Source organism: Bacillus rossius, chromosome 8, assembly GCF_032445375.1.
Source record: "Bacillus rossius redtenbacheri isolate Brsri chromosome 8, Brsri_v3, whole genome shotgun sequence".
In the NCBI taxonomy this organism is placed as follows: Eukaryota; Metazoa; Arthropoda; class Insecta; order Phasmatodea; family Bacillidae; genus Bacillus; species Bacillus rossius.
In genome coordinates this window covers 3,144,634-3,164,643 of record NC_086336.1, presented here as the reverse complement: position 1 = coordinate 3,164,643, position 20,010 = coordinate 3,144,634, and the positions used below count along the sequence as shown (strand labels likewise).

General features: G+C 38.9%; 1 protein-coding gene across 10 annotated transcripts in view; it reads right to left on the bottom strand.

Moving 5' to 3' along the window:
- LOC134535487 (E3 ubiquitin-protein ligase UBR5) overlaps positions 1-20,010 on the bottom strand; it is a 172,261-nt gene that overhangs the window by 14,751 nt on the left and 137,500 nt on the right. For 9 of the 10 annotated variants that reach the window (XM_063374610.1, XM_063374615.1, XM_063374612.1 and 6 more), the window contains 9 exons: positions 14,901-15,135; positions 14,395-14,810; positions 13,857-14,062; positions 10,333-10,484; positions 7,683-7,914; positions 6,871-7,059; positions 6,246-6,371; positions 5,380-5,646; positions 4,103-4,353 (listed from right to left, as the gene is read on the bottom strand). In XM_063374610.1, coding sequence (XP_063230680.1) covers positions 4,103-4,353; positions 5,380-5,646; positions 6,246-6,371; positions 6,871-7,059; positions 7,683-7,914; positions 10,333-10,484; positions 13,857-14,062; positions 14,395-14,810; positions 14,901-15,135 — 2,074 coding nt within the window. The remainder of the gene's footprint in view (positions 1-4,102; positions 4,354-5,379; positions 5,647-6,245; positions 6,372-6,870; positions 7,060-7,682; positions 7,915-10,332; positions 10,485-13,856; positions 14,063-14,394; positions 14,811-14,900; positions 15,136-20,010) is intronic. The other variant, XM_063374614.1, reaches the window with a different exon arrangement.

Genomic DNA, 20,010 nt, shown 5'->3' with positions numbered 1-20,010 from the left:
AAAAGAGGTAGAGGGACTTTTTTTTTTAGCTGTGAAAAGAACACTTGTAAAAAAAATGAAAAAAAAAAGGGGGGGGGGGGGGGGGGGGAATGAGCCGGAAGCAGCAGTCAAGGCATTCCTTTTTGGTTTAAAGTGTGACAAATTGACGGGTGAAGAAGGTGGCGGTGGCGGGGGAACGAGGGTCTGAAGGGTCAGGTAAATAGCTTTCTGACACAAAAAAAAAAAAAAAAAAAAAAAAAATAAATTACAACATCATAAAAAAATCAAGCACGGATAACCCGAAAACCGGATAATATTACTGTCACCTTGATTATCCTATTAGTCAACTGTTTCCTCCACCCCACAAATCAAAATACCATTGCTGCAAAATTTAGGAGAAGAAGCACTTATTACTCATGTTTGAACAATCTGAGTATTAATACAGCGTAGCCACACAAAATTTGAAATAAAATTACCAGACTTTTGCAGGTTTATTCTGACCCTGATTTTGAACTGCTACACAACTTCCTTTTAAAAATTAATTTTTTTTTTTACCCTACGAGGATTCAACAGACTAACAAACAAACATTGAAGTTAATTTTATTAAAAGTAGGGCAATATAAATGTGACAAATTGTATTACTACTGTAGTTGTATATTATCCACGTACAAAACTCAGGTTAAAAAAAATTATAAGATTATGTATGTAACCCAAATAATTGTAGCAAATAAATTAAGTCACCAAAATAAACCACAGTAGTTCTAAAGGAGAGCCACTTTTCCATAAAAATTATAACATGATTTCCAAAATGCTTCTACTTTATATCCTGACATGTTCACAAATATTATTTGTGATACTACAAGTAGTTTACTAGTAATTGACCAAGAGTGGTTATGAAACAATACCAAAATCTATTACAGTCAAACCTCTATCTATCGAACTCGCATGTATCGATTTTCCGTGTTTATAGTACACTTTCTACGGTCCCGGCAAAATTGCCATACAGCTTGTACCGATGTTCGAATGACCGTTTTGTCCGCATTGATCGTACAAAATATGTGGTCCCGTCACTATAAATTATAATAGATGATCGTTTAACCATAAAGATTTGCAGAAATAAGCATTTCTTAGACAGAAACCGTCATAAAAACAGTAACGACTGTATACAGAAGTAGTAAAAATCACCTTAAATCTGCAGCCAAGTAATGGAGCACGTAAACATGAAGAAAAGACAAATGAACAACAACTTACGAAGAAATATGGATGATGTACCATAACTACAGTACAAACCCAATTGTTATCTTACGATAATTACCATAAAAAGAACTAAAGATTCTTTGTAGATACCATAATACTACAGAAGCACGATAGCTACCACATTTGCACTATAGTTACCGTAACAACCGAGATGTATATTTACCGTGATGGTAATGTATTTATTTATGACATTAAAATTAAAGAACATTATTGAAAGAAAAAAAAAAAAGTTAAATTTTTATATGTACGGTTGATACATGTTGCGAAGAAATAATGCGATCTGAAAGAATGCAGTACTACTACGAAAAGTGAAAATGGTACTAGTGGATTTTTAGGTAATGGCAGTCTCTCTTGTTTTTTTCAGTAATATCGGCCGAAAATTAACAAGTGTATCAGAAGTCGGGAGAAATGCAGATTCAACTAAATATTGGCAAAATCGGCTTCTTCAGTACAGCTCTACATTTGATGACATGAGTAAACATATTTCAGACCAGGATATTTAAAAAGACTTTAATTTCCATGTAGGTTTATTGGTGTATGTTTTTTTTTTGCAAGTGTAAATTGAATTAAGTAAAATGCTTCCATTTTTATTTTTTTTCAACTGATTAAACTTTAATGACAAGTAACTGATATATTTCTGACACAGATTTTGAAAAAAATATTTTAACTTCAAAATTAAAGAGTGAAGTCCACATCTAATGAATGTCCGCATCTACTGAATTTTTTTATTGGTCCCCTGAAAAACGATACAGTAAAACACCGTTTTAACGAACTTCATTAGATCGAACAATTCATTACTACGAACTATGCCTTTGGTCCCGTCAGACGTCCATATAACATAACGTAAAAAAATTTCACTAGTACGAATTTTCTCGTTCAAATTTTTTAAATATTCTATAAATATTCATTTGAACGAACACTTTTCTGCCCGGCACGGTAAACGACAAACGGATAAAATCGTCGCCATTCACCCACAAACTGCCATCTTATTTATTTTGATATGCGCCATAGATGACTGCAATGGACTAGTGTTGAAATTAATGCACACTAGTGTAGCGACTAAAGCGCTGCATTGTGGTGTTCGCTGACATTACTCTTTGTTCTATGCTCGCACGATGTTTAACCGATGCGAAGTGCTACATCATAAAGTATTGCTACACACACATCTCTGGTCGTTTTTTTTTTTATTGTTTGAGAAACGTGCGGTAGCCTACAACTCACATAGTTTCGGTTCCCTAGCACGTTCGTGCAACTTCGGATTTCTCTCAAAAATTGAAATTATAAAAATCGAAGGGTTGTGTTAGGTTAGTCACAACATGCTTGATCTTCTGATTTAGTGGCTGAAGTGGCGTTAATACCAAAACGCAAAACTTCGGAAATCTTCGCAAATTCTTGCAGGGAACCGAAACTACGTGAGTTGTAGGCTTCCCAGAAACGTGGCTATACTACATGTATAACTTATTTTTACATGTGTAGGGTGCATTTGTTTTTATAGTTTAAAAAACCGTACTACTGAACATGTCTTCTAGGAAACGACTTGAAATGTTAAAAGCAGTAGATAAAGAAAATAAAAAGACTGATGTGGCTAAAAAGTTAGGTATCTCCAAATCAACATTATCCACAATTCTCACCCAGCGATCCAGTTTGGAAGACAATAAAATGTAAAAAAAATTTCCTAACTTTTAAATTTTATATTTTTGATTTATTACAGCATTTTTGCAAACAGCTTGTCTTGATTCCAAAGGTAGGCTTACTGCTTTGGGAAACAACTTACCTACGTATTTCTGTATTGTACATATACATACTAGTATGTATGTATGTATGTAGTATGTATCTTGATCCCAAAGTATAGCTGTTAAAGTAATTGTTGCTTGTACCACTCATATTGGTATTAGATTTTCTACTTTGTTTTTTAACAAGATCGAGTTATGTTCAAAACCCCAAAACAGGCAATCATTGTGATTTCGGTATAAAGAACTTCATTATAACAAACTGCCATAATTTTGGTCCCTTCGTGTTCTTTATAATGAAGCTCTACTGTAGATAGAGGTTTGGCTGTAATTTTTTCTACCCAATTGGTTTGTGGTCATAATGAAGTTTGTGGACAAACAAACAAACTTAATCACTTTTCTAAGATTTCTTGCTTTCTTCCTCATCTTGAAGAATGGGCTTGTTTCCTAGCAGATACTTGCATCAAAGCATGCAGCACTGGTGACTAGAGACGAAGGAAGAGCTGCTTTGAGTTTCAACAGGAATAATGCTCTCTACAATCGCATAGACATTACTGTGACGGAGAACCAACATTGCTCGTGCCAACTTGAAGAGTGTTGAAAAATGTGGTTTGCAATTTCTCTCACACTTTGGCACTTTGTCCCAGAATTTAATAGCAAACCATTAGAAAAGTTTAGACGGAACAATGAAAGTTGAAAATGAATAGCGTGAAGTTAATTTATTGTATGTTACTGCATGTGGTCATGACATTTTCGTTTGCCAACGTAACCTACATTTTTTTTGTGCCACGATAAAACATACGGCCATGAACTAAAACTTTATGAGCTGAAAGCCAAAATTTATTTATTTGAGTTTAATCTCTCTCCCCTTTAAGCAATACATAAGTTGTAAATACAGCATTGACATAAATAATTAATGGATTACCAGGTCTTTATTAAAATGAGTTTCGAAGCAATTAACTTCATTCCAGGAAATAAGGCATCTTTGTGCATGTTCGGCAATGTCATTTTACCACAACAGAAAAATTGGGAAAGGTCAGCGGCAGCACTGAATTTGCAAACACAGTTGAATTATCTTGAGAGGGTATTTCCTGTACATACACATATAATAATGAACTGCGTGACTGCCGGGTTACCTGCCGACGTTGCGGAAGGCGTTGACGCGCTCGAAGCTGGCCTTGCCCTGGCGCGGGGAGTAGAAGCCGCGCTTGCCCGGGCTGTAGAAGAGCGGGGCGTTGTCGTCAGCTGCGTCCTCGGCGGGGTCTTCTCCCTCGGAGGGGCGCGGCTTCTTGGCTCGCTCCGACAGACTGAACACATCCAGGTCCAGCAGAGCCTCGGAGGCCAGCTCCTGGCCGTGGCTCAGGATCAGCTCCACCGCCTCCTCCACCTGCGACACGCGGTACCACGCAGGCTAGTATCCAGTAGCACCACTGGCACCGTTCACACAGGGTAGTACCCAGTAGCACCGTTCACACAGGGTGGTAGCCAGTAGCACCACTAATACCGTTCACACAGGGTGGTACCCAGTAGTGCCGTTTACACAGGGTAGTAGCCAGTAGCACCGTTCACACAGGGTGGTACCCAGTAGCACCACTAGCACCGTTCACACAGGGCGGTACCCAGTAGCGCCGTTCACACAGGGTAGTAGCCAGTAGCACCATTCACACAGAGTGGTAGCCAGTAGCACCACTAGCACCGTTCACACAGGGTGGTACCCAGTAGCACCGTTCACACAGGGTGGTACCCAATAGCACCACTATCACCGTTCATACAGGGCGGTACCCAGTAGCGCCGTTCACACAGGGTAGTAGCCAGTAGCACCATTCACACAGGGTGGTACCCAGTAGCACCACTGGCAGCGTTCACACAGGGCGGTACCCAGTAGCACCGTTCATACAGGGTAGCACCCAGTAGCACCATTCATGCAGGGTAGCACCCAGTAGCACCATTCACGCAGGGTAGCACCCAGTAGCACCATTCATGCAGGGTAGCACCCAGTAGCACTGTTCACACAGGGTAGTACCCAGTAGCACCGTTCACACAGGGTAGTACGCTGCAGCACCACTGGCACGTTCACACAGGGTAGTAGCCAGTAGCACACGTAAGTGACCCTTTTGAGCACCAGTATTTTAAATAAGTGTGGATTATTAAACTTTGGGAAGTAGGCCATGTATTTTTTTTTTTGAATACAACTATTTTGTATACTTTTATCATGTTGGTTCATTTATAGGTAATTCACATTAACCGACACCTTTTGTATATTCAAAAATTTACAGCACTATTATGTTGGGTTACCTCATCCCATTTTCACCTTGCCAAATAAAAAAAAAAAAATTTGAAAGTTAAATTAGGCAATATGGAAGAAACACTGAACCGCCAACAAAGGAACGCATGAACACACGGACGAGCGTACCTTGAGGTGCAGCGCGTCCTCCGAGGCCAGCAGCATGAGCAGCTGTGCGGGGGACAGCTCCAGCAGCATGCCCGTGATCTTGTTGGCCAGGTTGGGGCGCAGGGCCTGCACCTTGGGGAACAGGCGGTCCCCCAGCTGCTGCTGGTGCAGCGTCAGGTGCTCGTTGTGGCCGGCCTGGCCGCCCTCCGCCCCGCTGGGCGAGAAGGGCCGCGCCTCGTACGAGAGCGCTCGCCGCGGCTCCCGGCTGCGCGGCGACGACCGCTGGGTCTGCTCGCACACCGCCACCAAACATTTCTAGTTTCTTCAAGTTTATACTTAATGCGCATGATTTTAGCACATCCATTTAATGACACGAAAAAAAATACTTAAGATAGTTTTTTTTAGAGAATAGAAAAAACTCCAAAAATTGTACATCTAAGTAAAATTGTTGCTTGATTCTGCTGCAAATATCATTTTTTTTTTAAATATTGACTGGTTTCTTAAAAAAAAACCTTATAGATATGAGGGCTATTTTTAATGTACCAACCCAGCCAACCATTCTCACCATTTGGAAAAAAAAGATGAACTACTGGTAAACAACTTCATGTTGTAACCATTGAGAATGTTTACAAGATATAATTTATTTATTATTTTGCAAATATGTCCATTTAAGTCTCATGAATAACTAGTGTTTAAATATGTAATTAAATATGAGCTCATTAAATCACTAATTTGAAAATACAAACCTTTAAAAAAAAGATTCACTTTTTCACGAAATAGACTGCAAGGGATGTCCCGTAATTTTGCTGTTCGTTAAAAAAATATGAAACAAAGTTTGCAGGGTTGGGCACTGATTTTTCTATCAATTCACACACATGCACTCCTACCTGAGAATGTCTCCGCACAGTTTCTCTTTCCCTGGAGCGCAGTCTCTGCAACACGTTGTAGGGTGCATACTTTGTCCCTACTTGGACAGATTCCAAGTTTGGTAGTTTCTCATTTGCCAGCAGAGCCTGCAATGAAACATAGCCCCCTCAGGACTAACTGTTCAGGTGTGATATAAACAGTGGTACGCAAACACAACTTTCAAGTCCAGTCCAGCTTCCCTGAAAAGATTCAGTTCAAACTAATTTTTACCCAAATTCTGAAATCTTTCTTTTAAACAAACAGAATTATGTAAATAAGTAGCTTTAGAGCAAAATGTAATCCACATATTCTATAATAATAATAAAAAAAGCATAACTGGACAATTTGCTAAAGAATGCAAAAGTTGATCTTTTCGAGATTTTATTTGGTAGAAGGTGAACGTCACTGTATGAGAAAGAACCAAATACCCTCTTTTTATAGCATAATCGTCGCACCTATATTTTAGGGCTTTAAAAATTGCTTGACAATGTGCTTAACCACTGAGCCACGCTGTTAACTAGAAAATTTACGAACAATATTCCTCAAACTTCTCCTCGCTCTCTGGGGCCCGCTCGGGCGTGGTATGTTATAACGCTGAAAGAGTACCTCTGCGATGGCGGTGTAGAAGCTGCGAGACACCCCCGAGCCCTCCCCGGGCTCGTCCTTGAAGGTCACCTTGACCCGGTTGACGGCGAGCGGCGGCTGCGAGCTGGACGCCCGGCGGTGGTAGTTGTTGTACTGCGTGTTCAGCTCCTTCATGGTCTGGATGATCAGCTGGTTCCGCTCCCTCTCCACCTGCGACAGGACACCGCCGTCGCGACCCCACGCTACACGCCACACCCTGCCACCCTGCTCAGAAGCCATGCTCTTACATATCAGCACTGCAGCAGGAGCCAGCCAAAACGTTAGCAATATTTGAATGTATTATTCCTTAAAAAATGTTTCCGAAATGTCTAAAAGTTTTTTTGAAAGAAAAACACATTAATATCAAGTCCCATTGTTAATTACTGTTCGGTAACTTTATATTGTGTATATCTTGACATTTGTTGTTGTTTGAGCTTGGACATATCTAAGTATATTTGGGCTATTTTTCTTGCTGTGTGTGCTGCGTTGCGGAAGACTTTCTCATAGCTGTGCTCCAAACACCGAAGAAAACAAAAAGACAGTCTACTCAAGATGGCCACCTATGCACACGTCGGTGCTAGGCGCTGCTTCAATTTTATCGATTAATTTTGTTGGAAGTTTTCGTTCCTGTTGTCACGGAACAATCACATTTTTTTTTGAGAACTTTGCTCCCTTAAAGGGGACTACAGTGAATTCGCTTGAACGAGAATTTACACATTAAACATTCAATGATCCAATGACTGATTTCTTTGGGTTCCTCAGGTACACAGATGCAGCCGCTCCGAGCGTAGCACCTTGGAGAGGGTGAGGTCCCGCTGCTGGGCGTTCCGCAGCTTCTCCATCTCGCGACGGAACTTGGCCTCCTTGACGGGGAAGCCCCCCAGCTCGGACACCACGGAGCCGGGCTCCAGGCCCACGTCCTCCATGAACACCCGCCCGAACAGGTCGAGCGACAGTCGCCAGCGCCCCAGCAGCAGGTCGTGGGACACCGACTGGCCGATGGTGGGGTGCGGCCTGCACCACACACTGCACGACTTCACCCGCCCGTCCCCGCCCACTCTGTCGCACAACTGTGCCATGCCTGCCAGTCTGGCAACAACACCATTACAAACATTACAGAAATATAACTAAATATTTACGTAATCATACGTGATGATTTATTTAATCAGTGTTAATGAAACACGCTACATAAGTCCACCATAATCTAAACAAATGTCAAGTTTCACTCTACATCCTCTATAGAATCTAAAGAGCTACTCCAAGTACTCATAAAAAAATTAAAACACTAAATTAAGCTGTTTTTCTTTAAAGATTAGAGCCACGCCTTTTATGTCCAAACATATCTGCTGCATTGTCAGAGAAAAGGCTATTAAATTTTGTATAGACACGCACAAATTTTTAAGTTCTATCAATAAAAGCTGTGCAATATTTTTGCCAGTCGAAGCACCTTGCAAAGATGGCATTAAAAAAACATACCGTAATTTCTTGCAAAACAGTCACCCCTTCGTATGGGTTGCACCCTTAATTTTGGGTAAAAAAATCTAACATTTTCACAGTAAGGGTCATGCCATAAAACTGTCTCCATGGAATACAAAAATACAAGTGTCTCAGCTTATTTCTGATTAAGAAATGACAATGATGTCCTTTGTCTTTCCCCTTTCCATCCTTTATGGCCCTTCCTTCTACACTTCCATTCACTACAGCATTATCTAACAAAAAATTCAAAGGAAAAGGATTTTTTTATACCCATGTTCATTTCCCATCTTTCCCAAAAGAGAAAATACAGCAGGCTATTTCCATGTCATTTTTTTTCAGTTTCTTCAATAAAAACAAGCACGACCTTTACAGAAGTTTCGTCATGAATGAAATGTTGTAGAATGCATAGGAAATCTCACACAAAAATACAGAGTTGCGTCACAAAAACCTGCAGAGATGGACATGATAATTGTGTACAGTGCCAGTTCACGACAGGAGGGGGTGGGAGAACCATTAACACTGCTGCGTGGCCGAGTAGCCGCACACACTCCCTTCCACTCTTCCACACTCTCTCTCTGGCTGGTTTATTTTTAGATTCCCCCCTCTTAACTGAGCGCCACAACCCTCATAAGATATTAACTGAAAAAACCAACACAGACTAGTTGTTTACGCATGTAGTCAACCACAACAGTACAATGTTATCTTTTTTTTACCCAAATAATTTTTTTTCGCAAATATGGGTAGCAGGACATTTTATCAAACAAAAAATTGGCATAAAATATGTGACCCACATAGGGGTAAATACTGTAACAAACAATTGAACTATAAGACGATTCGTAAGTAACAAAGTGGACACATATTATTATTTGTATCATTGTTCCCATCTGTTCACAAAGAAAATGGTCCACCTTGCAACAGCTTAACAAGTGTGGTAGTTGTGTTTGATTCCATTGCTTTTATTATCACAACAGTTTTTGTGCGCCAGAAACTTTACCTTTCTGCTGTTTCTGAAGCCTGGAACGTTTTCGGGAAAAAATTTAAGCATGATTAACTACACTAAATAACATATATGTTCTATTAAATAGCTGGTAAAATTGCATTTTGCTTGAATGAAATCTGTGTCGCTAGTAGGACTCATCGAAAAGTTGTCTATTTTTTCTTTTCAGGAGATGCCTCTATTCTTATGTGTTTCAAACACTTCACATGATTAGAAACATTGTTCCTCTCACCATGAGAAATTTTTATACCACAACAGCACAAGCTGCAAAATGCATAGTTTGGGTCTTTTTCACTTCTGGTGAAATATAGAAACAGTTCTGAATATGCCGACCTAAACATCTGTTTACATGTTTTTTTTTTTTGTTCAAGAACATTATGACAGCACAAACATCTTCACTAAAATTCTTCATACACAAGCAATAAGTTCTGAACATTTATAGGAACAATACAACCTAACAGCACATGCCACAATTTCCGCCACGGAAATAGACATCATTTAAATAAGTTTCCATTAGGTTATTTAACAGAAGGAGAAAAGAAAGAAGAAAAAAAAGAAAAAAAAGAAGAAAGGAATAACACAGTTGGTCAGCTCAATTTAGTTCTGTTCAATATTTTTCACCTTTTCTTAATGATGTGATAAAATACATCAAGATAAGCTGCCACTACCGGAAAAAAAAAGGGGCAGAAAAAATCTTAAGCTTGAAAACCGTAAGATATTTATAATTTCGATACAACTTTGTAGTAAATTATTTTCCGTAAAAATTACAGGAAAACCGTAAAAACTGGCTGGTATGAGGTTGTCTTGAATATTGGTGGAAAGGCCTGAATTACTAAATAGTAAATATCATAAAAATTGGCTTCTGTCGGTCCCAATCACCTGGCCCCCCTTACAGCAAAATATAGAATCAAAATTTAATTTAAACTGAGAAGTGGATGAGAGGGAGGACGGGGCGTAAGAGAGGAGCACACCTGGGCTGGTCCTGGGAACGAGAGGTCTCCACCGTCACGTGGGCTGATATGTCGTTGGGCATGCCGTCCATGCCCGTGTCCCCAGGCTGTCTCGAGTCGGCAGACGGGACCACCAGTATATCTGGTGCATCCGTCTGATGCAAGGGCGGTGTCTGCACACACATATTACATGCAAATCTATGAAATACATACTTTCTTTCCATCAATCTACATTCCCGCCTGTATTACAATACAAAAATAAACATAGAAAGCAATACTAGACCAACCAAAGCATTATTACATAAAAGCCTGACATACATCTAGCTGATTGATGGCTTAGCTTTAAATTAATTATAGGAAAATCTAGTAAACAGTAAATAAAATGAAATACAATCCATTTCACTTCAAACAGCAATTAAAATAAATATTTATTTGCAAACTAATTAAAGTAGAACTGTTCAGGCCGAGCGTAAATGTTGAATTTGAATTTCCCGCCCGCAGCGTTGGAATCGTGACGCTGCTGCTCCCACGCCATCTTGTGGCCAGTTCGTTCTCGTTTGTTTTCGCTTCGGTAGGTCGGCCGTGCGCGACATTAGAAGTTTGTGTTTATTATTAATTATACAGTCCACTATGTCGATTGAGCCCAGACAAGAACCCTGTTATAATGAATCTGAAGGGAGTAGTTTATATGTTCACTATAGAGGGGAAACTTTATATCTGGGAAAACTTTTATATTGGCAATACATACTCAAAAGCAAAATCTTAACTACACATAGGCCTAAGCCTAGAAAAGAACGAATGAAAATACTCAAAGCAACAGTTTTATGAGCAAATGCAGATATTATTTTTAATGAACTATACATGTACAAACTTTCTATTAATGGTTCTTCGACATCGGCGTATTTTCCTTTTTTCAGGCGTTTAATACTCTGTGACGTATTCGCAGCTTGAAAATGAAGATTGTTCAGGTTGTTTAATATTGTACTTAATGTGGATGTTGCAATTCCCAGTTCCTTTGCTATTAACACGTGCGGGAAAGTGGGGTTGGAGTCTACCTTTTCAATAATGTCCAGTTTATCTCGCACAGATAATGCCTTACTTTTTTTACCACGTTTTTCACCCATTTTTATGTACCTATTTCTTATTGAAGCACATTTGTAGCTTAATAACATTAAATTCTTTTTACTGTCAAAAGTAAATAAACGAAAAATAACGAGTATGGTGCATGAAAGATCACTACGTATCATTTAGTATCGCAGTTGCAAAACTGGAACGAAATTTTCTCACTTTCTATGGAAACATTTAGTCAACAGAGTTCTATCCAGCGGTAGTCTTACGAACCTTACTCGATCAAAATGACCGAAACGTGAACAATAAAAATGAGGCGTAAAAATATTGAATTTGCTGCTATAATGTACACACGTATTTGTGTGGTGGTAATTTATGTTTAATTTTGATAACATATTAAATGTACTCGCGTTCGCCCATTCTTTAACTATGCAGGGAAAACTTTTTTATTTTCACCAAACTGATCACAATTTTGGGCTACTCGTAGCCTACCGAGACCACTCGATTACGACTTGTTTATAATATGAACAGTGGACAATCGAGTAGCGTATTGCGGAGAAAAACTTCAATGTTATCCAGAATAGACGTTTTGTGAAAAAACTTGTAATTATATAAAAATATTTGAGATACATGTGCTAATGTCGGCAAAATTTGTTCGTGGTACACGACAAAAGTTGTGCGCTATATCCAATAAATTAATACATAACGTCACATCATTTTGCCTGGACTGAGACGGAAATTCACAATAAACAGGAATTCATTATATGCGGGTTCACTATAAACGGGTTCTACTGTATTATACATCAAAAGTTCCATTCTAAACACTGGTTACTGACACATTTTAACAGTTAATTGAAGTCATGTGAACTTTTTCTTAGGTCAGCAATTCTACAAAAAACATTTAGTGCAAATTTCCGCTCGAATCAAAAACCTTTATACATGTTTGCTCATTTTGTTTTTGATTAATAAGCAGGCTACAACCAGTTGCCATTTTTAGTTTAACTGCTTTTTACACAAAGAAAAAAGAACACTACGTCTGTGACAAAGTCTGTTCGCAACCAAGCAGTAACACTGATCAAAATAAACCATAGACAAGTCCAAGTTCCAAAAATATAAATATACATATGACAAAATGTATAAAGATATTGCAAGTTATTGAACAGTATCACATGGAGGTAGATCTAACTAGACTATCAATTTATAAATTGTCCAATGCAAAAGAGAGCCCCTGTTTCCTGTTGTAGTCCATAGTCATACACGCTTACTTTTGCCTCGCTACTTGGTACGCACGAACAAAAAGATACATTAATAATTGTTGATTTCCAAGTTAAAATGTAGAAAATTGTCTGCTTGTCATTTGTCCTAGTAATTTTTCACGTTACTATTTCACAACTTAGTAGACATCAACAGTTTTGACTTAGCAAACAAATCAAAGCTTCTTTACATATTTTATTTGACTTTGCAAGGAAATTTGCTATACCTTTTATTTGAAGATTCGAACTTGACGCAAAACTTTGCATGTGTAGTGAATCTTGAAAAACACAGTAGTGCGAGGAAGTGCATTATAATAATATAAAAACACATTTCAGTAACTATTAAGAAGCCAATGGTTTTAAAATAGGTAATTTACTGAATAGGTTCTCGATAAAAAACTTCTATTTAAAAACTTATCAAGATATCTGAGAGATGTACAATTACTGAAAGCATTTAAGGATACGCTGAGGGTAGGAATAAAATTCAGAAAATGGTATTTCTTAGTACCTCAACATAATTCACGACTGTGAAACAGCATTGAAATTATTATAGTTAAACATTTTAAGAGTTGGTTGGGTTAGGTTAGCTTCAATAAAAATACCGTAAAATGGCGCCAAAGATTACAAAGGCCAAAAAAATTATTTCACTACCATTTTTGCAAATCATTATGTAAAACCGCATTGCAATATTTTAAGTTTTTTTCCTGGTAATTTACCATTTCAATGATTGGTTAGGTGTCAGTTAATTATTAGATGCAACCCCTTAGATATATAATTACCTAGGTTTGGTTAGTAATATTAAAACTAATAAAACATTTTTTTTGGAACAAGTACATAATACTAAAAAATAACATTTTCAGAATTTTAATTTTTTAAGAGTAACTAGTAAATGCTAACTTTGATTTAGCTGAAGGCTAAGGATTAAGGAAGTTACTGGGCAATACGTATGTAGTAAGTGCGTTCGACAACATGTGTACCGGATTTATACACTGAAACCATAGATGTAACTCCCAGTTGTCAAATTATTTGCCCAGTATATCAGAGTATTTGTGTGTGCGTTATGCGTTTGTATTGAGAAAAAAAAATTGTGATTCATAAATAAATGAATCAGCTTTTTTTTTAACAGCTGGCGAATATTCAGACACCTTAAAATAAACTGAGAAACATACGCGAAGGCAGGTTCTGTACTCGGAATTACGCGGTGGTGCACGAAAGACTACTGACCGTGTTGCTGGCGGGCCCGGCACGCACTATCACACTCTTCACGGCCGGCCCACCGCTCTTCTCCTGCGCGGCCGCGCTGCCCCCGGAGAAGCCCGCCAGCGCATTGGCCAGGGCGGCCGCCACCTTGCGAGGAGACACGATGATCGGCGCTCTGTTCTGTTCCAGCAACTTGCGGTTCTCTTCAGACGTGGCCCCATCTCGGCCGGCTGAAACATGCATACATACATCCTCATGATCACTGAAGTGTATGGCATGTTATCTATTCTCTAACCTAACATCTCCACACGCACATTTCTCTTCCTCTAAGCTGTAGACCCTCCATTGCTCGTAAGTGTGAATGGCCAAGTTATCAATGGAATATTGCAGTTTAACTCCACTTGGAAACCAACCGCTGTTGGCTGGAAAAATTAGCATTTAATTATTTGAATTTTGCATTTTTAATGTATAGTGAGGATAAAAAATTATTTTTCAACATTTCCCTCTTTACGTTTCCCTGGTCTCTACATATAGTTTGTGCGGTCTGGTGAGACGTGCTCACCCAGGCGACCCAGCACCGGCGAGGAGGGCCGGGAGTCGGCGGCCGAGACGGGCGAGTCGGTGGGCGACGCGGGAGAGTCGCTCGGGGACGAGGGGGAGTCTATGTCCTCCAGCTCCATGTCCTTGCTCTGCGCGGAGCCGCTGGTGCCGGGCTTGCTGAGGTCGGCGGGCATGTCGGCCGCCGGCTTCTGGGCGAACACGGCCGCGCCGTCCTGGTCCACCTCCATCTTCGTGACGGACGCCTGCTGCTCCTTGTTGAAGGACAGGTCCTGGGGCCCCTCCTCGGCCGCCGCGGCACTGCCCGGCAGGACCGAGGTCGCGCTCAGGTCGCGCATGGACTCCGCAAACTTCTTCTTGAACTGCGGGTCGTCGTCTTCCATTTCGTGCAACAAGTGGTCCAAGGCTTCAAAATTAGTCCTGTGAAGTGAAAGACAACATTTTGCATGCTCTTGTTCTCGGAGAAGAACCAAAACAACGGAATGAAGGCCGGCAAGGTGTCGCACTCACCTGCCCAACGGAAGCTGTTGCTCTTTGCTGCCCGAGCCGGCATCCTCCGAGTTGGCACGGCTCAGACCCGCCTGAGCTGCTTTGCTCTCGGCGGTGGCCACCGTCGCGGGACCCAGGTGGGCCGAACTGGTCGACATGAACGGTCCGTTCGTCCCGTTGTCCGCACTTCTCATCGACAGCCCTAGCCGGGTCGGCAACACTTCAAGTGGGTTGTACGTTCCTGGGGCACTCGCACCTACAACACACGAGAACTAACTTCGTGATGCATTCACATGACTTTATAATTACAGAGTGTCAAACTCAACTGTTGTTATGACCAATAAGTTACTGATTACCATAATGCATAATATATAACCAGCAAATAAAAAATTCTCTTAACTATAAGTGATATTGATTTATTACTAGAGTCAAGATTTTGTGGTGTTATTTTAAGACAAATTTCGGTGTTAAGAAATAAAGATTTTGGCGTTATATGGTTTTATTTTTTTGCTCAAAATACCCACGGCAAAATTTTCTTGCTTTTCTGTACGACATGCAAATTTATTAAAACAAATATTAATAAACACTAAAACCTCATGATCTAATTACAATTAAGTTCATTTGCAAATTCATAGATTATTAAGTTCATTTGCAAATTAATAAATTCAAACTTTTAAATTACTAAAAATTTCACAATTTAATTACAATCACATACACTACAAAATTACACAATTAAGCACTTCCAAAGTTACTATTAAGACGGTTTTATTGAAATGCTATCATAGTTAAATTTTCCCCATTTTCTGGAGTGAGACGTTGTCTTCTGTCACTAACTACCAGTGAGTACCTGGAAAATGAACGTTCTGCATGAACATTTGATGTTGGGAACCAGATTGCTCTTAAACTGGCTTGAGCAAATTCACTGTAGTCCCCTTTAAGGGAGCACAGTACCTTTGCAACATCAATTTGGCTTATTTCTGGCAATGAAAGTTCATCCTCAATTATTTTTTTGAAAGCAACATAGCCATGTATGAATGTATCAATGGGAAGATGGGAAACAGAAGGCAAGTTATGCAGAGACTTCTATAGGTTTGCATCTTCTATGCTAACCCTACTCACATTTCTTGGGTTGAACAGCAAATTAATGGCATTGAAGACTCTTGGACAAGGATGCCGTTTAACAGATGAGTTTTGCCTCAAACGCTTATGTTTCTCACTCGCGACATGTTTCACAAGCGTATAGCGTCTCTCGTAGTCTAGCCTGCAGTTACAGAATTTGCACATTAACATTTTATCACTGAAATAAAATCCTTCGCTGGAAAATTCTTTTGATCGGTCACTGGCAGAAACCTTCGTTTTAGGCATTATCAAAATTTTTTTATTCACATAGGAAGAATTTAACCTCAAAATACGCAAACACTTGCCGTGCTGGAAAGATCAAAACAATGGAGAATAGATGCGAATACAAACGCATACCGAATACCAACATACGTACGTGAAAATTAATACCGACATAAACATGTACTATTTATTATTTACAATCGTTACGTTAAGCAGTGTTCATTTTATTTTTGTACCCTACGTACTTTATTTTAAATAAACAGTAAAAGCAATGCGCTTTAGTGTGTAATATTTTAATGATTAAAAACGTAATCTTAGAAAAACATATTTTGGACGTTTGTTATTTCTGTATTTACAGAAAGTGAACGGCGGCCATTGTATCATAGTTATCAACATCTTAAATTATTATGGTAAACAAGATTACCGTTTAAAGATAATATTACGTTAATTCCGAGACTTCATTTTAAAATCTATAATGAATCACCATCGCATATAATATATATAGCTGCTAGTTACTGTCAGAAATATTTGATTGCGCTGAAGATAGTGAATTGTCCTTACAGAATGGAAAAAAAAAAAAAAAAAACGTAAACAATCAGGATAGACGAAATTTCGTGACATATCGCGGATTTCGCACAATTTCGTTTTATTTTGTGTTTTCAAGCGGTTTTCGGTGTTATTTCGTTTTATCGCGCATTACCATATAATCCTGCCTCTATTTATTACTATAAATAATTTACTCGAGTATTAACTTAAGATTCAAGACAGGACTGAAATGTTAAAAGTATGGTTTACTAGATAAATAAATATTTAGGTATGAGAGATCAATCCATTAAACTGATAAGTGTTAGTTACAAGTACATAGTTCACCAATATACATTACGGCAGCCCTCAATTTAATGTTTCCGCAAGTCATACTGATAAAACACACCATTTGGTAGATACAATTGTATCTTTCGTGTAACTTAAAACTGAGAATCGAGAACCAATATTTAAAGAAACAGAACTGAACTGAGATCCAGGAAAAAAAAAGTAGTACGAAACATCAATACTGTACATTTGTACTGATTTAATTTAACTGATTAATTTTTGGGAATCGGAATGACTACAACTGTAAAAAAATTGTCAACAGACACTATTATTCTAGCCTTTGTAAATATATGATTGTGTGATCCATGCCTGAACCAAAGCAAAATTTCTACATCAATCATCGAAAACTGAAATGGCACAACAGATGAAACCAATATAGTGCCTTCAGGTTACAATTCTCCCCCCACCCCCCTTAAAATGCACATACTGTAAGTTATAATAGCGATTACAGTCGCCATCATCAGGTAACTACTGTAGGTAAGTGCTCCCTGATGATATCGACCGAAACGTCAGTGAATTATTCGCCAAGGACACTGGTACATCCCAGAAGCCAAGCTACTTCAGAAAATGGCCGTGAAAGCCTGTGAACATTATTAATACTTGAATAAACTAACTATCTCATACATAACTGCTCATGCACCTAAATAAGAGCAATATCCAGGGTTAAATTGGGGAATTGCGAGGGGCTTGAACTATGTTGGATTTGTAAATAGTGCTTACCATAGATTTATATAAACTAATTCAAAGTGTTGGATGCTTCCAAATTAAAATATGGTACCATTTTACTCAAGCGATCCTGGTGGCCACCAGGTCAGTGGTTCATCAGGTACCGGCGTCATCGGACGTCCGGCTATCGTTTTTGACTTTCATGTTATCTGGTAACAGTTTCAGTACGAAACAATCAGGGTGTCTACAGGCAACAGAAAAATTAATTTGGTGACTTTTTGGTGACCTTTTCAAGAAAAGTTGATACTTCGAATTACACGTTTCATTTTTAGGTAAAAAGTTTTCAGAAACGTTTCACATTATACCACACAGAAAAAAGGAATATTTTTAATGCAACTTATTGACTATGTAATAACATACACTATTGAAAATAACGAAAAAGCAACAAAATATACTAAAAAATATTACACAGTTTTATGTGCTTACCTTTTAATAGTCCCGGGTGTTAGCAGTTGTTATACAAGACCACAATTTCAACACTGGCCAAAAAACACTGACAGTTAATATTTAAATTTGTAGGCCTATGTGTTTCTGCACTGTGGATATGGATAGAAACATAATTCATAATTTTAAGCCTGCTTTTTCAAAAATGTTATCCTATCCTCCATGCTGGTCATTTCCTCCTTATGCATTTCTAACATCCTGCGTTTTGTAGCTTGCAGTTCCTTCAGTTCCGACTTGGCTTTCCTCTTTGCTTCTACTTCCTCATCTTTCTTCATGTTTTTCATCCTGAGTGCTTCCTGTCTCCTAGCAGATGCATTCCTTACAGAATGGATCATTTTTTTAGTGATTTGGACATTTTTAACTCCACCTTCTGAATGAACAGAATCATACACACATCTCTGTGCTATCAAAGAGGCTTCCGACAAGTTTTCTACCAGCCATTCTCTGTTCACTGAAAACCCCCTCTCAACTGCAGCATTGCCATGAAACATAACTAAAATCTTCTTGCAAAACTGAATCAGGGCAGCATTGTCCACCTTCGCCATAGAAATTAATTCCAAAACAAGGGCATCCAATTTTTGAGACCTCCAATCATATGTCTCTATAGCATCTTTAACAGCTGCATTGTCACAAACAATCAAGTAATCTCGTTTGATGCAGTCTGCTACATGTGGAGCCATGTGTCCATTTGACACAAAAATGTATAATGCAGTGGTAATGCGTGAGTTTCTTAATAGACTACTTCTGATGACTTCAGGCGATAAACAGGATGCTCCTTTAACAATTTTACTTTTGAGTGGAGACTTCACAGTAAACTTTGAAAATATATGTTGTAAGTAACACCTGCATTCATTTCTAAACAACAACACTACAACCTCTTTAAGGTCTTTGCATGCTGCTTTGGCACCAAATCCTATATCTATATTGCTCACAGCTTTCAAGACATCTGAATTGTATACATCAACATTTGTCAGCTGAACACCCGATTTGATGTCTTCTACCACATTTTTCTTCAAGATGCGAGTGCCAATGCCTATCAAGAGAGACAACGTATCTTGATAGAGCAGCGGAAATAAAGCATCATTGGACTGGAATTTCGTTAGAAAAGGCTCTAGCTGCAATGAAACTGATAGAAGAAATTCCAACTTTGCAAACAATAGCTTATCTTTCAAGGCTTCTTTCACTCTTACATAACACTGAGAATTCGGGGGATTTTTCTCTACTGCACTGACATATTTCACAAGTGATGGAAACATCTCAATGGCTCTTTGAAGTACTCTTGAATTTTCAACCCATCTAACTTGGCAGAACTTGAGTGGGAAAACTTCAGAAGCAGTCTTCAGAGTGTATTCAGCTCTTCTAACAGGAAAATCCCTGAACAGATAGTACACAGATCGCAAAAATTCATGTATTTTCCATCCTACTGTAGTGTGTGCTGTTTTATAAGCCCCTTGCACAACATGTAAAGGGCATGTTCCAGTATCAAAAGGCTTTCCATTTCCATCCAGCTCGTTACCAATACTGTCTTGCAAGTCACGTAAAAACTTTAAGTTCACGTTAGGCCCATCAACAGATACTTGCAAAATGTGATTTAGGGGCAAACCTAGATTGGCCATAGTAGTTGTGAAAGTTTCCAACAAATCTTTTGCTGTTGCTCGTTGAAGAAATGTTGATGTCAGGTACTTGGTCACAACTGCATTGCAATCTTCATCCCAGAAACGTACAATCAGATCCATTTGACCTTTCTGAC